Below are 15,591 nucleotides of genomic sequence, written 5' to 3'. Positions count from 1 at the left end.
GGGGTCTTTGAGCAGAGGCAGGGGCCACCCAGGGAGGTCCTGGGGGCAGGGACGGCCCACCTCCCCGCCCCCAGCACCGCCCCTGGTGGGCCTGGGCTGACGGCCAGCTCACCCACCCACGGGCGCTGCGTACTTCCTGCTTCCCGCAGGCCTGGTCCCGTGCTACTCCACCCAGCCCCAGAAGCTGAGAAGCCATCCCTGAGAGGGGGGAAAAGGGCCCCAAATGCATCTTCTCCGACTCAGCGGGCAGCGAGGACTCGCCCTGCAGCCGAACAGCCCCAGCTCCCTCCTGTCCTCCCCATGCCCGCTCGCCAAGGGGGTAAGAAAAGATGCTCTTCCACTTCTCCAATTGGCTCGAGTCCTCTTGGCCGTGGGGTGAGGTGAGGGCGGGCAGGAGCGGGTGGGCAGCTCGGCAGGGCAGGGCAGGGTGCCCGGTGAGTCCCACGACAGATGCATTTCTGGCCTAGAGCGTAACATGCCCTGGAACCCGCACCCGTCCACCAGGCCTGAGTGCGCTGGCCCCCCACCCTGCCCGGTGTTTGTGCATCGTATGTGTGATGGATTTGGCAACTTGACCCGCTTGTGTCCTATCGTCTCAGTGCATTTGGTTGTTGGGAGAAACAAAAACCATCTCGATTTTTTTCCTGATTGGATGATTCGGATATATTTTCTTTTCCTTGTTCTTTTGTTATTTCTTCCCCACCCACCCCCTACCCCTTTCCTTTCTCTCCTTTTTTTTTCCTTTCCTTTCCCCTTTGCGGATGGGCTGGCAGGGAGGGCTTATGCTTTCTGAGTTGATGCCTTTTCCTCCTTCCCCCCACCCCACCCCACTTTGTCCCTTTTTCAAGTTTTTTCCTCTGCACCATTGCATTAATAGTGCTTTCTCTCCTCTCCCTCCTTATTTGGGGTCTGGCTTGCTTTTTCCTGTTGGTTGGCTTCATGTAGGGTCCTCTGTGAGTGGTGATGGCTCTGAGCCCCTGGGGGTGGGTGGATGGTCACCCCTCTTTCTCCATTTCCCCAGAATAACTTCATCAACCTGAGCTTCCTCCGCCTCTTCCGAGCAGCCCGGCTCATCAAACTCCTCCGGCAGGGCTACACCATCCGCATTCTTCTCTGGACCTTTGTGCAGTCGTTCAAGGTGAGCCACGGCCCCTGCTCAGGGCTGAGAGGGAAAGCGGCCCCCACCCCCACCCCATCCCCCCCCACCCCCACGGCTGTAGCTGAATCTGGAATGGAGGTTGGCGATGCTCACATGGTGCCTCTTGCTGAGAATGTGGTCTGCAGGGCTCTTGTCTAACTTCCTTCCCACCAGGCCCTGCCTTACGTCTGTCTGCTGATTGCCATGCTTTTCTTCATCTATGCCATCATCGGGATGCAGGTGAGTGCTGGTCCCCCGGATGTTCCCAGAGCCACCCAAGGAGGGCCACTGCCCTTAGGCAGAGGGGGGTCGGGGGCCCAGTTCAGAGAGGCCGACGTGGGCATTGAGTGGGGGTTCCCGGGAGCCACTGAGGGGCACGTCCGCCCCTGGTCATCGCCCTCCGATCCCCCAGGTGTTTGGCAACATTGGCATCGACGTGGAGGAAGAGGACAGTGATGAGGACGACTTCCAGATCACTGAGCACAACAACTTCCGGACCTTCTTCCAGGCCCTTATGCTGCTCTTCCGGTGAGAGGCGGGCGCTTTCATCCTTCATTTCCGGTGGGGGAGTGTCCTTTTCCTTCTCTTCCGGTGGGGGAGGCGGGTGCCCTCCGTCTTCTGTGCCCGTGAGGCTTGGGATGGGCATGGGGGACCCAGCGTCCCTGGCGGGGTAGTAGCTAAAGGCCCTGGGGCTCAAACAGGAAAGGCGTTTTCAGGCATCGTCTCATCGACTCCTCCTGACCATCCTGAGGTGGGTTCTCGGCAGCCCCAGGTGACAGATGAGGAAAGTGAGGCTTATAGACTCTGAGGCCTGGTGCTTCATCCTGGCTGCATGTTAGAGTTCCTTCTTTCACCCATGGGAGCTTTATTGAGCACCTACTGTGTGCCAGGCACTGCTGTAGATACTGGGAACATGCAGAAAGGGACAACATTCTCTGCCTTCTGGAAACTTATATTCCTGTGGGGGAGACAATCAATAATAAACGGTAGAGGATACTAGAAGGAGATAAAATTTAAGAGGGACATGAAGGGACAAAAGAACAAATAATGTATGATTGTAATTAAATGGGCAAACTCAGAGAGAGAGAGAAAAAAAAGCGGAGTAGAGATTTCCAGGGACTGGGAGAGAGGAGAATGGGGAGTTGTTATTTAATGAGCACACATTTTCAGTTTGGAAAGATGAAAAGGTATTGGAGGTGGATCGTGGTGATGGTTACACGGCATTGTGAATGTGCTTAATGCCATTGAATTATACATTTTTTAAATGCTTAAAATGATCAGTTTTATGTTATGTGCATTTTGGCACAATAAAAATTTTTTTTCTCATTTAACAACAACACAAAAGGAATGGTGGGCTGGTATGTCATGCCTCCCTGAGAGAAACAGGCAAGGAAGGGAGTCATATGGATATCCCAGGAAGGGCAGTCCAGGCGAGGGTATGGCACGTGCAAAGGTCCTGAGGCCGAAGCATGGCTGGCATGTTGGAGAAGCTGGAGGAGCCCAGTGTGCCTGGAGCAGGTACCGAGGGAGAAAGTAGTAAAAGATGACAATCACCTGGACAGAGGGAAGTCTTTTAAACGCACCTATGTCGTCAGGCCCCAACGAGACCAGTTGAATCCAAGTCTGTGATAGTGAGGCATTGGCATCAGCATTTTTACTCCCCAGCCCACCCCCCAAGGGCTTTACTGCACAACCAGGAATGAGAGTCCCCTCCCTGAGCTCCCAGAGAAAAGAGGTGCTTACCCGGGGCTCAGACTCGTGCTGGTCCAGCTCCAGAGCCCACGTGCTTAACCACGGTGCTCTGCCTCCCTGGGAGGCACTTGTGTCCAGGGCTGGGTGCCCAGGTGCCTGATGCCCCTCTCTGTCCTTAGGAGTGCCACCGGGGAGGCTTGGCACAACATCATGCTTTCCTGCCTCAGTGGGAAGCCGTGTGATAAAAACTCTGGCATCCTGACTCCCGAGTGTGGCAATGAATTTGCTTATTTTTACTTCGTTTCCTTCATCTTCCTCTGCTCCTTTCTGGTGAGTCTGTGGACCTGTGGGGGTGGGCTCCCCAGACTGGCTCCCTCCTAGGGGTGTGGATCTCTCTAGAATGTGACTGTGTTGCAGACTTGCTCCCTCGAAGGCTTCTGAGCCAGCCTGGGATCAGGTTAGCCAGGGTCTCTCACCCTCGGCACGTTGGCAGGTGGGGCTGGGTCACGCTCTGTGGTGGGAGCCGTTCTGTGCATAGCAGGTGGTTTAACAGCATCCCTGGGCTCGACCCGCTAGATGCCAGAGGCACATGCCCCACCACCCTTCCAGTTGTGACAACCAAAAATGGCTCCAGACATTGGCAGGCGTCCCCTGGGGAAGGGAGGCAGAATCTCCCCCTTTTGAAACTCACTGGGTATCTTGCGGGAAAACCTAGTGGTGCTGAGAGCTTCCCGGGACCCATTTCATTGAGGTGTCGGAGTCTTCCACCTTCTCTCTCAGAGCTGGGTGCCTTCCTGTGTACGATCAGGAGGCAAGAAAGTCAGCCACTTGAACATCCTCTGGGGGATTGGGGCTTTGCAAAGGATTGCATGGGTTCTCGCTAGTAAGAGATAAATTTGCTGGAAGGAGGAATCTCATAGGACCCAAGGATAAGAAACACTGCAAGAGACTGAACCCAAGAACCAGTAAAGAAAATAAAATGGATGGATAGATAGATGAAAAAAGATGCCAGGTAGGTAGATAGATAGATAGATAGATAGATACATAGATGATGATAGATAGATAGATAGATAGATAGATAGATAGATAGATGATAGATAGATAGATAGATACATAGATGATAGATAGATAGATAGATGATAGATAGATAGATAGATAGATACATAGATACATAGATGATAGATAGATAGATAGATAGATAGATAGATAGATAGATGATAGATAGATGATAGATAGATCAGGAACCACAGCAGCTGCCTGCTCCATCCTGATTTCTCTTTCTCTCTCACTCTCTCTGGGGCCTCATCCCTGTACCCCCTTTTGTTTTCTGCTCTCCCTAGAGTAGTCACAACACAGTCAGGACACTATCGAGGTATTTCAAGCAGAGGGTATTGAATACAGGGATTGGCTACACAGGGTTGGAAAATGAGACATACAAAGTGGCAAGCACCAGGGATTACTGACTGCAGGAATGCCAATGGTGGAGTATTAAATGGGAAAGAGCCCTAACTGGTTTGGCGCAGTGGATAGAGCATCGGCCTATGGACTGAAGGATCCCGGGTTCGATTCGTCAAGGGCAGGTGCCCGGGTTGGAGGCTCGATTGCCAGGAGCGGGTGTGCAGGAGGCAGCCGATCAGTGATTCTTTCTTATCATTGATGTTTCTCTCTCTCCCTCTCCCTTCCTCACTGAATTAATAAAAATATATAAAAGAAAAATTTAAAAAAGGAAAAGAGGGTGTTACTGACCAACCTAGCTGCCCCTGGCACCTTCAGGGAGTGCTAACACCCTAGCTGTCTGCTGCCCCTGGACAGCTGCAGATGGAACTAGTTTCCTGTGACAAAGTGTCACAAACTGGGTGGCTTAACACAACAGGGATGTATCCTCTCGCAGTTCTGGAAGCTGGAAGTCCATTCAAGGTGTTGTCAGGGCTGTGCTCCCTCCAGAGCTTCTAGGAGGGATCCTTCCTGGTCTCCTCCAGCTTCTGGTGGCCCCCGGCATCCCTCGGCTTGCGGCAGCATCCCTCCAGTCTCTGCCTTCATCCCCACATGGCCTTCTCCGTGTGTGTTGGTGTCCAGATTTCCCTCTAATGAGGACAGTAGTCATGTTGGTTTTAGGGCCCACCCTAGTTTAGTATGACTTCATCTTAACTTGATGACATGCGCAACGATCCTTTTTCCAAATTAAGGCCACATTCACAGGGACCAAGTTTTAGGATTTGAACGTGTCTTTTGGGGGAGATATAATTCAACCCACAACACAGACCCTTGCACGAAGGAGGAGTCTCCTCATCCCTTCCTCTCCTCCCACGTCTGGTTTCCTGTATGTGGGAGATGTTGTTTGCAGACCTCGGCCCAAGCACCAGCATCTGTCAGCAAAAGCCCAACACACCACCCTCTTTCAGACTAGTAACCTCAACGGGGAGACCTACGCCCTCAGGCTCACAGCCGCTGACCCAGGAAGGTCCATTGCCCAGATTCCCAGAAGAGAGAGTCTGCATGGGCCAGAGCAGCCCCTGGCCAGAGTCACCATTGTCCAGCAGCTGTGTGTGCGTAAAGGGACAAGATCTTATAACGCAGCCCATCTGCGAAGGGCAGGGACCTAGAAAATACCTACAACACTTGACCACCCGCCCCTGAGGGCAGGAATTTTGTTCACTGCTGTGTAACCCGTACCTAGGATAGTGACTGGCACACAGCAGGTGCTCAATCAATGTCATGAAATGATTCATAAAAAATAAAATCACTAAAGTTAGGGGCATCTAGAATTACATGTCATTTATTAAACACCTATTATGTTTCCATCTAAACATTTGTGTAGTGCCTTCTATGTGCCAGACCTTATGCTAGGCACTGGGGGTAATAGGAGAGGACACAGTTCTCTCACTTTGCAGGGGGGTGATGGGTAGACAAGTCAGCACAGATAGCAGCACAATCCGATCTGTGCTTTGATGGGGGAAATTCGGACTGAAGAAAGATTTCAAAGAGTGGCCCACAAGGATGGTGAGCAGGAGTTAGACTACACATTCATCAAATTGGTTGCAAGTAACATAAGCTGACTTAAGTAAAATATGCAGTTCACTGACTAATGTAACTAAAAAGTCCAGATGAGGCTAGAACCAGGCAAGTGGACCCCATCATCTTTGCTGTTCTCATACTTTCTCCTTATAGAGGCAAGATGGCTGCCAAATTGCCAGCAAAAATCCCAGGGAAGGCTCTCATTGGCCACCTTGGGTCATGTGCCCTTCCCTAACCAATGGCGTCTAAGGAGCCATGAGATGGGGGTCAGCCACACCCAACCACCGCATCCAAGTGTAAAGGGGAAGTTACCCAGGTTGCCACTAAAGAAGCAACTTTTGCAAAGGCCTGGAGTCAAAACTGTTGCAAGCTCCCCGTGTGTTAAGGGCCAGAAGAACACCTGAAAAGGAGCTACCAGATGCAGATGAGGGCAGGAAAATCCATCCATCCATCCATCCATCCTAGAAACACAGGGTGGGACAAAAGTAGGTTTACAGTTGTGTATATGGAAAAGCATACAGTAATTAATAAATAATTACTAATAAATTATAAAACCCACAAATAACCTGTTTCATATACTCACAACTGTAAGTACTTTTGCCCCAGCCTGTATTTGCTGAGTGCTTGCTTTGTGCTGGGGCTGGGAACACAAGGTTCTTGCCCACGTGGGGCCTTCACTTTGGCCTTGTTGGAGGCCAGGTATGGGAGGGTTTAGGGTGATGGCAGTTCCCTTGCTTTTAGCCACCATTTCACACAGCCTCTCTCCCCTCTCTCTCCAACTTCCTGTCTCCACCTTCCTCTGTCTCCCTCCCACATCTCCATTCCTTCATCTCTCTGTCTGGGCTCCTTGTGTGAGCATGTGCCATTCCTCCCAATCCCTATCCCCCTTCTCTTTCTCTGTCTCCCTTTCTCCATCTCGTCTCCCTCCCTCTCTCTGGACCTCTGTGTAAATGTGTTTGGATGGGTTTCGCTCTCCCCCGCTCCGTCTTGGTCCCTGGGGTTCCCACAGATGCTGAACCTCTTTGTTGCTGTCATCATGGACAACTTTGAGTACCTCACTCGAGATTCCTCCATCCTGGGTCCTCACCACCTGGATGAGTACGTGCGTGTCTGGGCTGAGTACGACCCCGCAGCGTGGTAAGGAGTCACCCCAAATCCTGCAGCCACACTGCCCACCTTTCTCTGGCACATAGGCTAGGGCAGGCTCCAGATCTGGGGGCGTGGAGTCCCTGAGGAGCCAGCGGGAATCTCAGGGGAATCAGTCTAGAGGAAGGAAATGAGAATTAGGACCCACACAGACCCCGGGTTCAAAGCTTTGGGTACCAGCCCTGCCCAAGCCCCAGGCTTTCTGGGAGATGAGGGAGGGAGTCGGCCATGAGGAGTTGGTCTCCTCTGAGTCTCTCCTGCCCCTCACTGTGAGGCCTCCAGATAGTGAGGACAAGTTTGCCAGGCCCCAGGGAGGAAGCCAGAGGCCTCTCAGCCTCAGTGCTCCTGGGAGAGTGGGGGGTGGGATCTGGCCTCGCTCCCTTGGCACATGAGATTGGCTGCAAGGTCCGAGTGGCAGAATGCAGCTTCTGCTGGGGTCCCAGGACCCCTGGAGCAGGTGGTCACACAGCCAGGGGAGAGGACACAGAGCCTCGGGGGCCTTTGCATCTTCATGGTCACAAAGTGCGTGAGCTCTCCCATCTCCGTGGGCACCCGAGTGCCTTTCCTGGCTGCCAGGCAGTGGTTTCGGAGGGTCAGCTCCATCCTGCGCATGGGTACTGAGCGCCGGCTCAACACCAAGCACTTGCAGGACACTCAGAGGCACCGTCCTGATGCTCAGAGCCCATTAGCCCCCGACTGGAGATTCCGGTTCAGGCTGAGCGCGGGGCCTGAGAAAGCATGAATGGGCACCTTTCGGGGCCTGAGTGCTGGAGGGGAGGCCTTACAGGGAAGGTGGGAGGAGTCATCCTTGCCATCCCTGCAGCCCCGCAAGTCCTCCATGACCGGCCGAGAGGCTGGGTGAGCCGCGGGTCTGAGACTTGATTTTCAGCTGGTTCCTAACTCTTCCTGTTTTGATTTTAGGTCACAGCAGTTGGATGCTGTCCCCCTGTCCTCTATTCCACGAGCCCCCTCATTCCAGTGTAGCCCATGTAGATTGTGGAGGAGGGAGGTTCAAAGAGAGCCCTAGAGAAGGTGCCCTGAGCCCGGAGCTCTGGGCACACCCCAACTGAAGCCCTCTGCTCCCGGGGGTCTGTGAGTGACTGATCCCAAGCCTCCCCAACCCCTTCAAGCCAGGGGTCCCCAGTCCCTGACATTGTGACCTCGCTGCGTGCACAGGAAGTCAGCGTGAAGGCAGCTTGACCCCTGTGCCTCCACTAATCCCCTCTCTTCTCCTTTCAGTGGTCGGATTCATTATAAGGATATGTACAGTTTATTGCGCGTAATATCTCCCCCTCTCGGCTTAGGCAAGAAATGTCCTCATAGGGTTGCTTGCAAGGTTTGATTTCCACTAAAACCTGCTAGCATCCATGGAATGAGTGTGGCTTGGGGTTCTTCAATATATATATTTCACGTGTATATATATATATATCTATATCCAAAAAACAGAGCCATCTCTCTTTCTCTTGCATTAAACTAGAAAACTCTCTTAGCCAAGAGAATGCAGTCACTAGACTTGATGAAGCATGGAACATACCTCTCTGTTCCCTTCAGCCATTCTGCTTGCTCTTAGCTGAAGCTGCCCATCCTAGGGTCTCAACGGCACCCCAAATCAGACATCCAGGGGGATCTTAACTTTGCTCTCCTCCCCCCCCCATTACCTCCACTCTCTCCCCCTCCACCCTCTGCCTCCCGAAGCCCCCAGCCCTCCCACCACCCCCAGCCCCTCCTCCCCATCTAGGTCCCCTCAGAGACCAGCCTCAGCCAAACCAGAGAACTTGACCCAGTTTTTAAAATAACATCAAACGAAAGCATTGTTTCAGGCCTTCCACAATGAGGACCCCCACTCCCCGCCCCGTTCCCTCCACTTTCCACCAGAACTATAGCTCAGAGTCAAAGCTGAATCTGACCTTTCTCTTTTCTCTCTCTCTCTCTCCCTGCTTGGAAGCAGTGAAATAATATTTTTTTAATTACCTTTTCTTCCATTTTTTTTTTCCTCCTCTTTTCCATTTATTTGAAACACCTATTTTATCGTTCTCTGCATCTTTCTATATTTTTTCGGCTCCTGTGGTTTTGTTTTTGGTTTTTTGTGTTTTTTTTTTTCTTCTTCTTCTGTTTCCTCCCCTCCCTCCGCCCACCCTTCCTTTGGTTCTCCGTCCCGTCCCCGTTTTTGTTTTCGGTGCTGCCAGGGGCCGCATGCCTTACCCGGACATGTATCAGATGCTGAGACACATGTCTCCGCCCCTGGGTCTGGGGAAGAAGTGTCCGGCCAGAGTGGCTTACAAGGTAGATTACCTTTGCTGACCACCACCGTCCGGGCACCGGGGACTTCTCCGTGCTGGCCAGGAACACCAGCCGAGTCTCTTTTTCCAGCGTTCCTCTTCTTTCTTTTTTTCTTTTTCTTTTTCTTTTTTCTTTCCTTTCCTCCTCGAGTAAATGGACCGTGACCATTCCTTGATCTAAGGAGCACACCGTGTCCGTCCTTCTGATGAGTGTGTTTGGTGTTTTGAGACTCCATTATGGCCGACATGCAGGGGGGAGGGGGGAGCCCCCAGTCCCCTTGTATTTGGTCTCCTGGGAACCAAATTGGACACAGACACACTTCAGGGGGGATCCCCACCGTGCCTCCTTTCTGCCCACCCAGAGCGGCCCCCACTCCCAGGCCAGGGCAGGTACCTTTTGGCAGGGGTCTTTGGCCCCCAAAAAGGCATGACCCTGGCCCCACCTTTTATATCTTGAACTCCCAGGTCCAGCAGCGCCCCCACCCCCACACACACCTGAAGCTGATCTCTGACCTAGGGCCTTGGGGGATACAAGATCCTGAGGAACACCCACAGCCTCTCCCCCCTGCTCCTCCTGCCCCTGGAGTTGTTTCCCCAGCTCCTGTCCCTGTGCCACCTGCTCCCCCCCAAGACCACCCAACATGCCTCTCCATTGTTCCAGAGTGGGCAGGCAGGCCGCAGCTGGACCCCTGGACCGTGGCACCCTGACGCAGGCCATGCACGCTGCCTTGGCGGGAGCCTGGGGCGGGCAGGCACCTTGGCCGACCGGGGTTGGGGTGGGGGTGGTGCATGCTGGCTGAAGGAGCGAGGGTCCTGCCGCCAGGCGGCTGGGCCAGCCACCCCTCCAGGACCCCATCCCAGAGTCTACCTTGGCACCCAAGGACCGATGTTCCGTTTGCTCCAGCTCATCCACGAAAAGTTCAGGGATGACCTTTCAAGTCCCCCCTAAAAACATGAGTACCCCGTCATCCCATTCTCCCACCCACCTTGGTCCGCCCTGTGTCTGCGAGAGTCTTCCCTCCCATTCTGCCAACACCATTCCTTCCCGCCTCCTGTAGCTGCTGCCTCTCCACAGCCTCGTTCCTCCTCCCTCTACGCACCCCTCCTTCCCAGCCACGGCCTGGAAGAGGCCGCCCACCAGCATCTCAGAGACCCCTGCACCTGTCCCCCCCTCTCTGTAGTCGTCCTCTCATCCTTTCTCTGGTCTCTGCTTGTCTAAGTGTGTGTGTGTGTGTGTGTGTGTGTGTGTGTGTGTGTGTACCCGCGTGTGCACATGCCCTCCCAAGAGAGAGGGAGGGAGAACCTTCCCTCTGGCCTCTGTGCCGTAAGACACCTCTGTGCCAAATTGAAAAGCGCACCCTTTCCACAGAACACCCTGTCTGCTGGGAAATTGTAACCCAGAGACGTGGTGAGAACCAGACGCTTTTCTGCTGGCAGCTGGGAAGCTGTCGTTTCAATGCACGAATCCCCGGCTTCTGAGACAGGGATCCCCTGCGCAGCGCGCAGCCCGCACAGCTGTGCCCGCGGCCCGTCTGTGTGCCTCTCCATCTGCCGCCTCCCTCCCCGCTCTGCCCCCACCCATTTCTTGTGTCTACTCTGGGTTTGTCACCCCGTTCCCCTCGTCCAACTCTGTGTTTCCTGCTGACGTGTCTGAGCCCCATGTGAACCCCAAACTCACCCTCGACCCCCACCTCCATGCCACCCCAGCCTGGGCTGGTGCACCCCAGCCCAGCATTCTCGCCCACATCACCAAGCAAGGGCCCAGTGCCCCTGCCTGGGACCCGGGGAGTCTTCTCTTCCCTGGGCCACGGGAACAACTCCTCGGCCCTCCCCCACCATCACACAGCCAAGACCCAGACCTGCCCTGAGATCACTTTCCACGGAGCTATGAATGAGTCTCGAGATTCCGTCTGCACGTGCCCGTCTGCCGTTCTGTGTGATGGCCTGGCCTCGCTGCACGTCTGCGAGGGGCCCACCCCATCGGCGGGGGGCCGCCCGCCTGCTGCTGCTCAGAGAGATGACGTGGCCTGTGCCCGTCCGGTCTGGTCTGGGCCGAGTGGGGGGTGGGGACGGAGCCAGCGGCCCCCGGGCGGTGTGGCCGTGGACCCCTCTGCCTGGCTGCTGCATGTCTGCTCTGATCCAGCTTGTGCGCTGCTTCTTTGGGGTGAGACGGAACGGAGCCTTCCGGGAGAACTCTGGGGCAGGGCGAGGACCTGGGCCCCTGGGAAAGCCAGCTCTAGGGTCCAGCCTGCGGGAGAGGAAGGGGCAGGGCTCGGCATAGGAGAGCCCCCAGTGCCCTCCCTCCAGGCCACTAGGGGGAATCGGGAAATGGGGCGCCGGGACAGGTAACCTGAGGGTGGGGGGCACCTTAGCTGCTGCCTTCAGAGTTCTTCCCGGGGCTCCCCGGTAGGGCGGGTCTGGCTCACGGGAGACCCGAGAGCGGAGCTTGGGAATGACTGCCCTCGCCTTTGGTTTTCTGCAGCGGCTCCTGCGAATGGATCTGCCTGTCGCCGATGACAACACCGTCCACTTCAATTCCACCCTCATGGCTCTGATCCGTACAGCCCTGGACATCAAGATTGCCAAGGGTAAGGGGGGCGGGCGGAGGGAGGGGTGGGAGCTGAGGGGTAGGACAGCGGGGAGGGGAGTGCAGCGGGCAGCTGAGGACTCCCCCTTCCGGCCTGAAACTGAAGGAGCCACTGCCCCGTCCTGGTCTTCATTGGCGCGCCCACTCACTCGCTCGGCACACATCTGGTCACGCCTGCTGTGCACCAGCCACGGCTTAGAGGTGGGGACAGCTTCCACTCCCTGCGGGGAGGGCCTGCTCAGGAGGCTCTGAAGGAGGAAAGGTGATGAGTCACATGGACACCTGGGTGGACAGTGCCCCAGGCAATGGGACCATCAGGTGCAAAGGTCCTGGGGTAGGAGGCCACCTGGGGCCGTGTTGAACTAACTTGCTCTCTGAGTCAGGGGGTCGTCACGAAGCTTTTGGAGAAGAGGAGAGATCTGACCCTACTCATATTTGAACAGCGCCCTCGGGGGGAGAGTGGACGGAAAGAGGCCAGAGTGGAGGCCACTGGCCTGACCCAGGTGAACCTAGGAGGGAGGCTCCGACTGAGCGGCTGTGGAGGGTTCAGATTCTGGATATTTAATGGGAGCCGAGCCACCCAGATAACCACGGGATTGAATGGGGCGTGAGAGAAAGAGAGAAGCAAGGCCACCCTCGGGTGAGGGCCGTTGCCTGAGACAGGGAAGAGGCAAAAGGGCCAGGTCAGGGCAAAGGGTGGGCAGGAGGCCTGCGTTGGCTGAGGCAGGTGGAGACACAGAGTAAGCGGGGGCTCTCCCACTTATACTTCTGGGGGGGTGAGGGGGCTCCTTCTGTGAGGAGGTGCTGAAGGCGGGGAGGTGAAGAGTCTTCAAGCTGGCGATGAAGTCAGGAGGCGTCAGATGCTGACAGAGTGGAAGCCGGGAGACTGGGCGGGCTCTCCAAGGGGACTGAGAGACCCCAAAGACCAACCTCGGGGCCACCGCAGCGTTAGGGGGGACTGACGGGGCCAGGGAGGAGGGGGAACAGTGTCAGCGCCGCCCCGCAGCCAGGGGAGAGGACTGAGGGTGACGGTGGGTTTCTCAGACGGGGCGTTCTGGTGGAGGGCTCGGGGTCCCCCGCCCGCAGTGCGACTCAGAAGCCTGCTAGAGATGATGTGACTTGGCAGCCAAGGAGACAGCAGGGCAGCGAGGACGCGAGCAGCAGAGAGAAGGAAGTTGGGAAGGGAGCCTGCAGAGGACGGGGTGCGTCCTCCAGCAGAGTTGGACGTTGGGGGGCTGAAGAGAGACGTCAAGGCTCCACCCAGCTGAGCCTCTGGGATATCGGAGGAAAGCAGACCGAACGTCAGGGACACGGGGTCCTAAGGGGAAGAGGGGGCGAGGAGCCGAGGCCAGAAGTTGCTGGGGGGGTGGGGGGGTGGGGGAGGGAGGTCAGCAGCTTCCAGTGAGACAGTGCCCAGTGGAGGGGGCAGGTTGAGGGCAGATGGTTAGACATGCAGGTGAAGGGAGAGAGGAGGAGGAGGAGCCACCAGAGAGAGCAAGACAGAGTCACAGGATGAGGCTCAGGGGACAGCAGAAGCGGGGTGGGGACAGCCGCCGGGCACACGTCGCCGGGTCGGCCCGGGTTCTGTGAGCCCTGGGGCTCTGCTTGCCCCAGGCTCTCCTGCATCAGCACGGTTGAAGCTGGACCAGGTCCCAGCCCAGGGAGGGAGGAAACGGAAGAGGAGGCAGCAGCTTCCTTGTGATCAGGGGGGAGGGTCGTGTTCTGTGGGCTCATCTCGCCCACCTGCCCCGCCTCCCTGGAACCTCGGCAGACGACACCCTCTCCAAGCTTTAGTTCACGTATCAGCTAGTTATGCCGCGTAACAAGTGACCACAAGTTCAGCAGCATAAAGCACACCTATTTATCAGCTCACAGTTCTGTAGGTTGGAAGTCCTGGTGGGCTCAACTGGGCTCTCACAAGGTCGAAATGGAGGCATCGGCCAAGCTGGGATCTTCTCCAGGAGCTCTGGGAGCACCAGACGTCTCCGCGCCTGCCTGGCATTCCCTGTGCCCATCCCCGGCCCTGGCATGCCACTGGTTGCAGGGGGATTTCAAGTTTGGAAAACAGGAATGCCTTTTGCCATCGTCTTAGGGCCAAATCCAGCCAAATCCCTCCCAGGGCCAATCCAGACTCTCATTCAGGACTCCACGTGGTCCTGACCACGTGGCCACAGTCTCATCCTTTAACCCCCCAAACACAAGGCTCTGTCTGAAGGTGGGGTCTGCAGGGGCCCGGAAGGTTCTGGGTGGGCATCATGGGAGCGGAAGGGCTTTGACCTGCCTGAACCAAAGAGGGGTGTTCTGGCACGTTGTTACCTCCCTGAAGCTGGTGAGCCTCCGGCCCTCGGGGCTGCAGGGACACGGGCGACAAACAATAAGACCATAATCTGCTGTGTAGCATGTTCCAAGGTGAGAAATGCTGTGGAAGAAGAGAGAGCAGGATGGGTTTGGGGAGTGCGGTCCGGGGTTAGGCCTTAAGTCATCATTGCTCAACCAGTGGCCATTCTGCCCCCAGGGACATTGGGCAGTGTCGGGGGGCATTTTTGATTGTCACACTGGGAGGGGCTGGTGCTAGTGGCATCTGGTGTGTAGAGGCCAGGATGCTGATGCTGCCGAATGTCCCAGAGTGTGCAGGACAGACCCTGTGATGGAGGCTCTTCACCAAAAGGTCTGCAGAGCTCTAGCTGGTTTGGCTCAGTGGATAGAGCGTTGGCCTGTGGACTGAAGGGTCCCGGGTTCAATTCCAGTCAAGGGCACATGCCCGGGTTGCAGGCTTGATCTCCAGTGGGGGCATATAGGAGGCAGCCAATCGGTGATTCTCATTATTGATATTTCTATCTCTCCCTCTCCCTTCCTCTCTGAAATCAATAAAAATACATTAAAAAAAAAGAAGAAGAAGAAGGTCTGCAGAATGAGGTGGGGGAGGGGAGGACCCTTGGGCTATAAACGCTGGGACACCACGAGTTCATGGGCGACCGCTGCCTGTGTCCTAGGAGCCCTGGTGCTAGTCTGTAACTGGAGGAGGCATAGACCTGGGGTTCAGCCTTGAGGGAACCCTGTGACCCTAGGGGAGGGCCACCGGAAACCCTCTAAGGATTTTCCCTTTGTTTATTTTTTTTTTAATTTTTCTTCTGATCAATCCAGTGTATTTTTTAAATCTTTATTGTTGATAGGGTATTACAGATGTCCCCCTATTTCCCCCTCCACCAAGTGCCCACCCCACCCCAGGCCTTTACCACCATATTGTTTGTGTCCATAGGTAATGCATATGTGCATATAATATTTTGGTTATTCTCTTCCCACCCACCCCCTTCCCTCTGAGATTCCTCAGTCTGTTCCATGTTTCCCAACCTCTGGTTCTGTTTTATACACCAGTTTATTTTGTTCATTAGACTCCCTGTTGGTTTATTTTCATTTTTAGATTCAATTATTGATAGAAATGTATTTATTCCTATTTTATTGTTCATATTTTTTAATATATTTTTATTGACTTCAGAGATAAAGTGAGAGGAAGATATAGAAACATCAATGATGAGAGAGAACCATCAATCAGCTGCCTCCTGCATGCCCCCTACCGGGGATTAAGCCTGCAACCTGGGCATGTGCCCTTGGCCAAATCTAACCCGGGACCCTTCAGTCCCCAGGCAGACACTCTATCCACTGAGCCAAACCAGCTAGGGCTTCATATTTTTTACCTTTTTTATCTTCTTCTTCTCCTCCTCCTCCTCCTTCTT

The 15,591-nt window shown here is 55.1% G+C and overlaps 1 protein-coding gene across 3 annotated transcripts in view; it reads left to right on the top strand.

Annotated features, from left to right (window-relative positions):
• The window catches only part of CACNA1A (calcium voltage-gated channel subunit alpha1 A), a 221,062-nt gene that overhangs the window by 192,077 nt on the left and 13,394 nt on the right, over nucleotides 1–15,591 (top strand). For 2 of the 3 annotated variants that reach the window (XM_054717352.1, XM_054717353.1), the window contains 7 exons: nucleotides 1,022–1,138; nucleotides 1,313–1,378; nucleotides 1,551–1,666; nucleotides 3,010–3,160; nucleotides 6,855–6,982; nucleotides 9,178–9,274; nucleotides 11,753–11,858. In XM_054717352.1, the coding sequence (XP_054573327.1) occupies nucleotides 1,022–1,138; nucleotides 1,313–1,378; nucleotides 1,551–1,666; nucleotides 3,010–3,160; nucleotides 6,855–6,982; nucleotides 9,178–9,274; nucleotides 11,753–11,858 (781 nt within the window). Of the gene's footprint in view, nucleotides 1–1,021; nucleotides 1,139–1,312; nucleotides 1,379–1,550; nucleotides 1,667–3,009; nucleotides 3,161–6,854; nucleotides 6,983–8,230; nucleotides 8,328–9,177; nucleotides 9,275–11,752; nucleotides 11,859–15,591 lie in introns of all 3 variants that reach the window. The other variant, XM_054717351.1, reaches the window with a different exon arrangement.

Source organism: Eptesicus fuscus, chromosome 6, assembly GCF_027574615.1.
Source record: "Eptesicus fuscus isolate TK198812 chromosome 6, DD_ASM_mEF_20220401, whole genome shotgun sequence".
In the NCBI taxonomy this organism is placed as follows: domain Eukaryota; kingdom Metazoa; phylum Chordata; class Mammalia; order Chiroptera; family Vespertilionidae; genus Eptesicus; species Eptesicus fuscus.
This window is presented reverse-complemented; position numbering and strand designations above follow the sequence as displayed.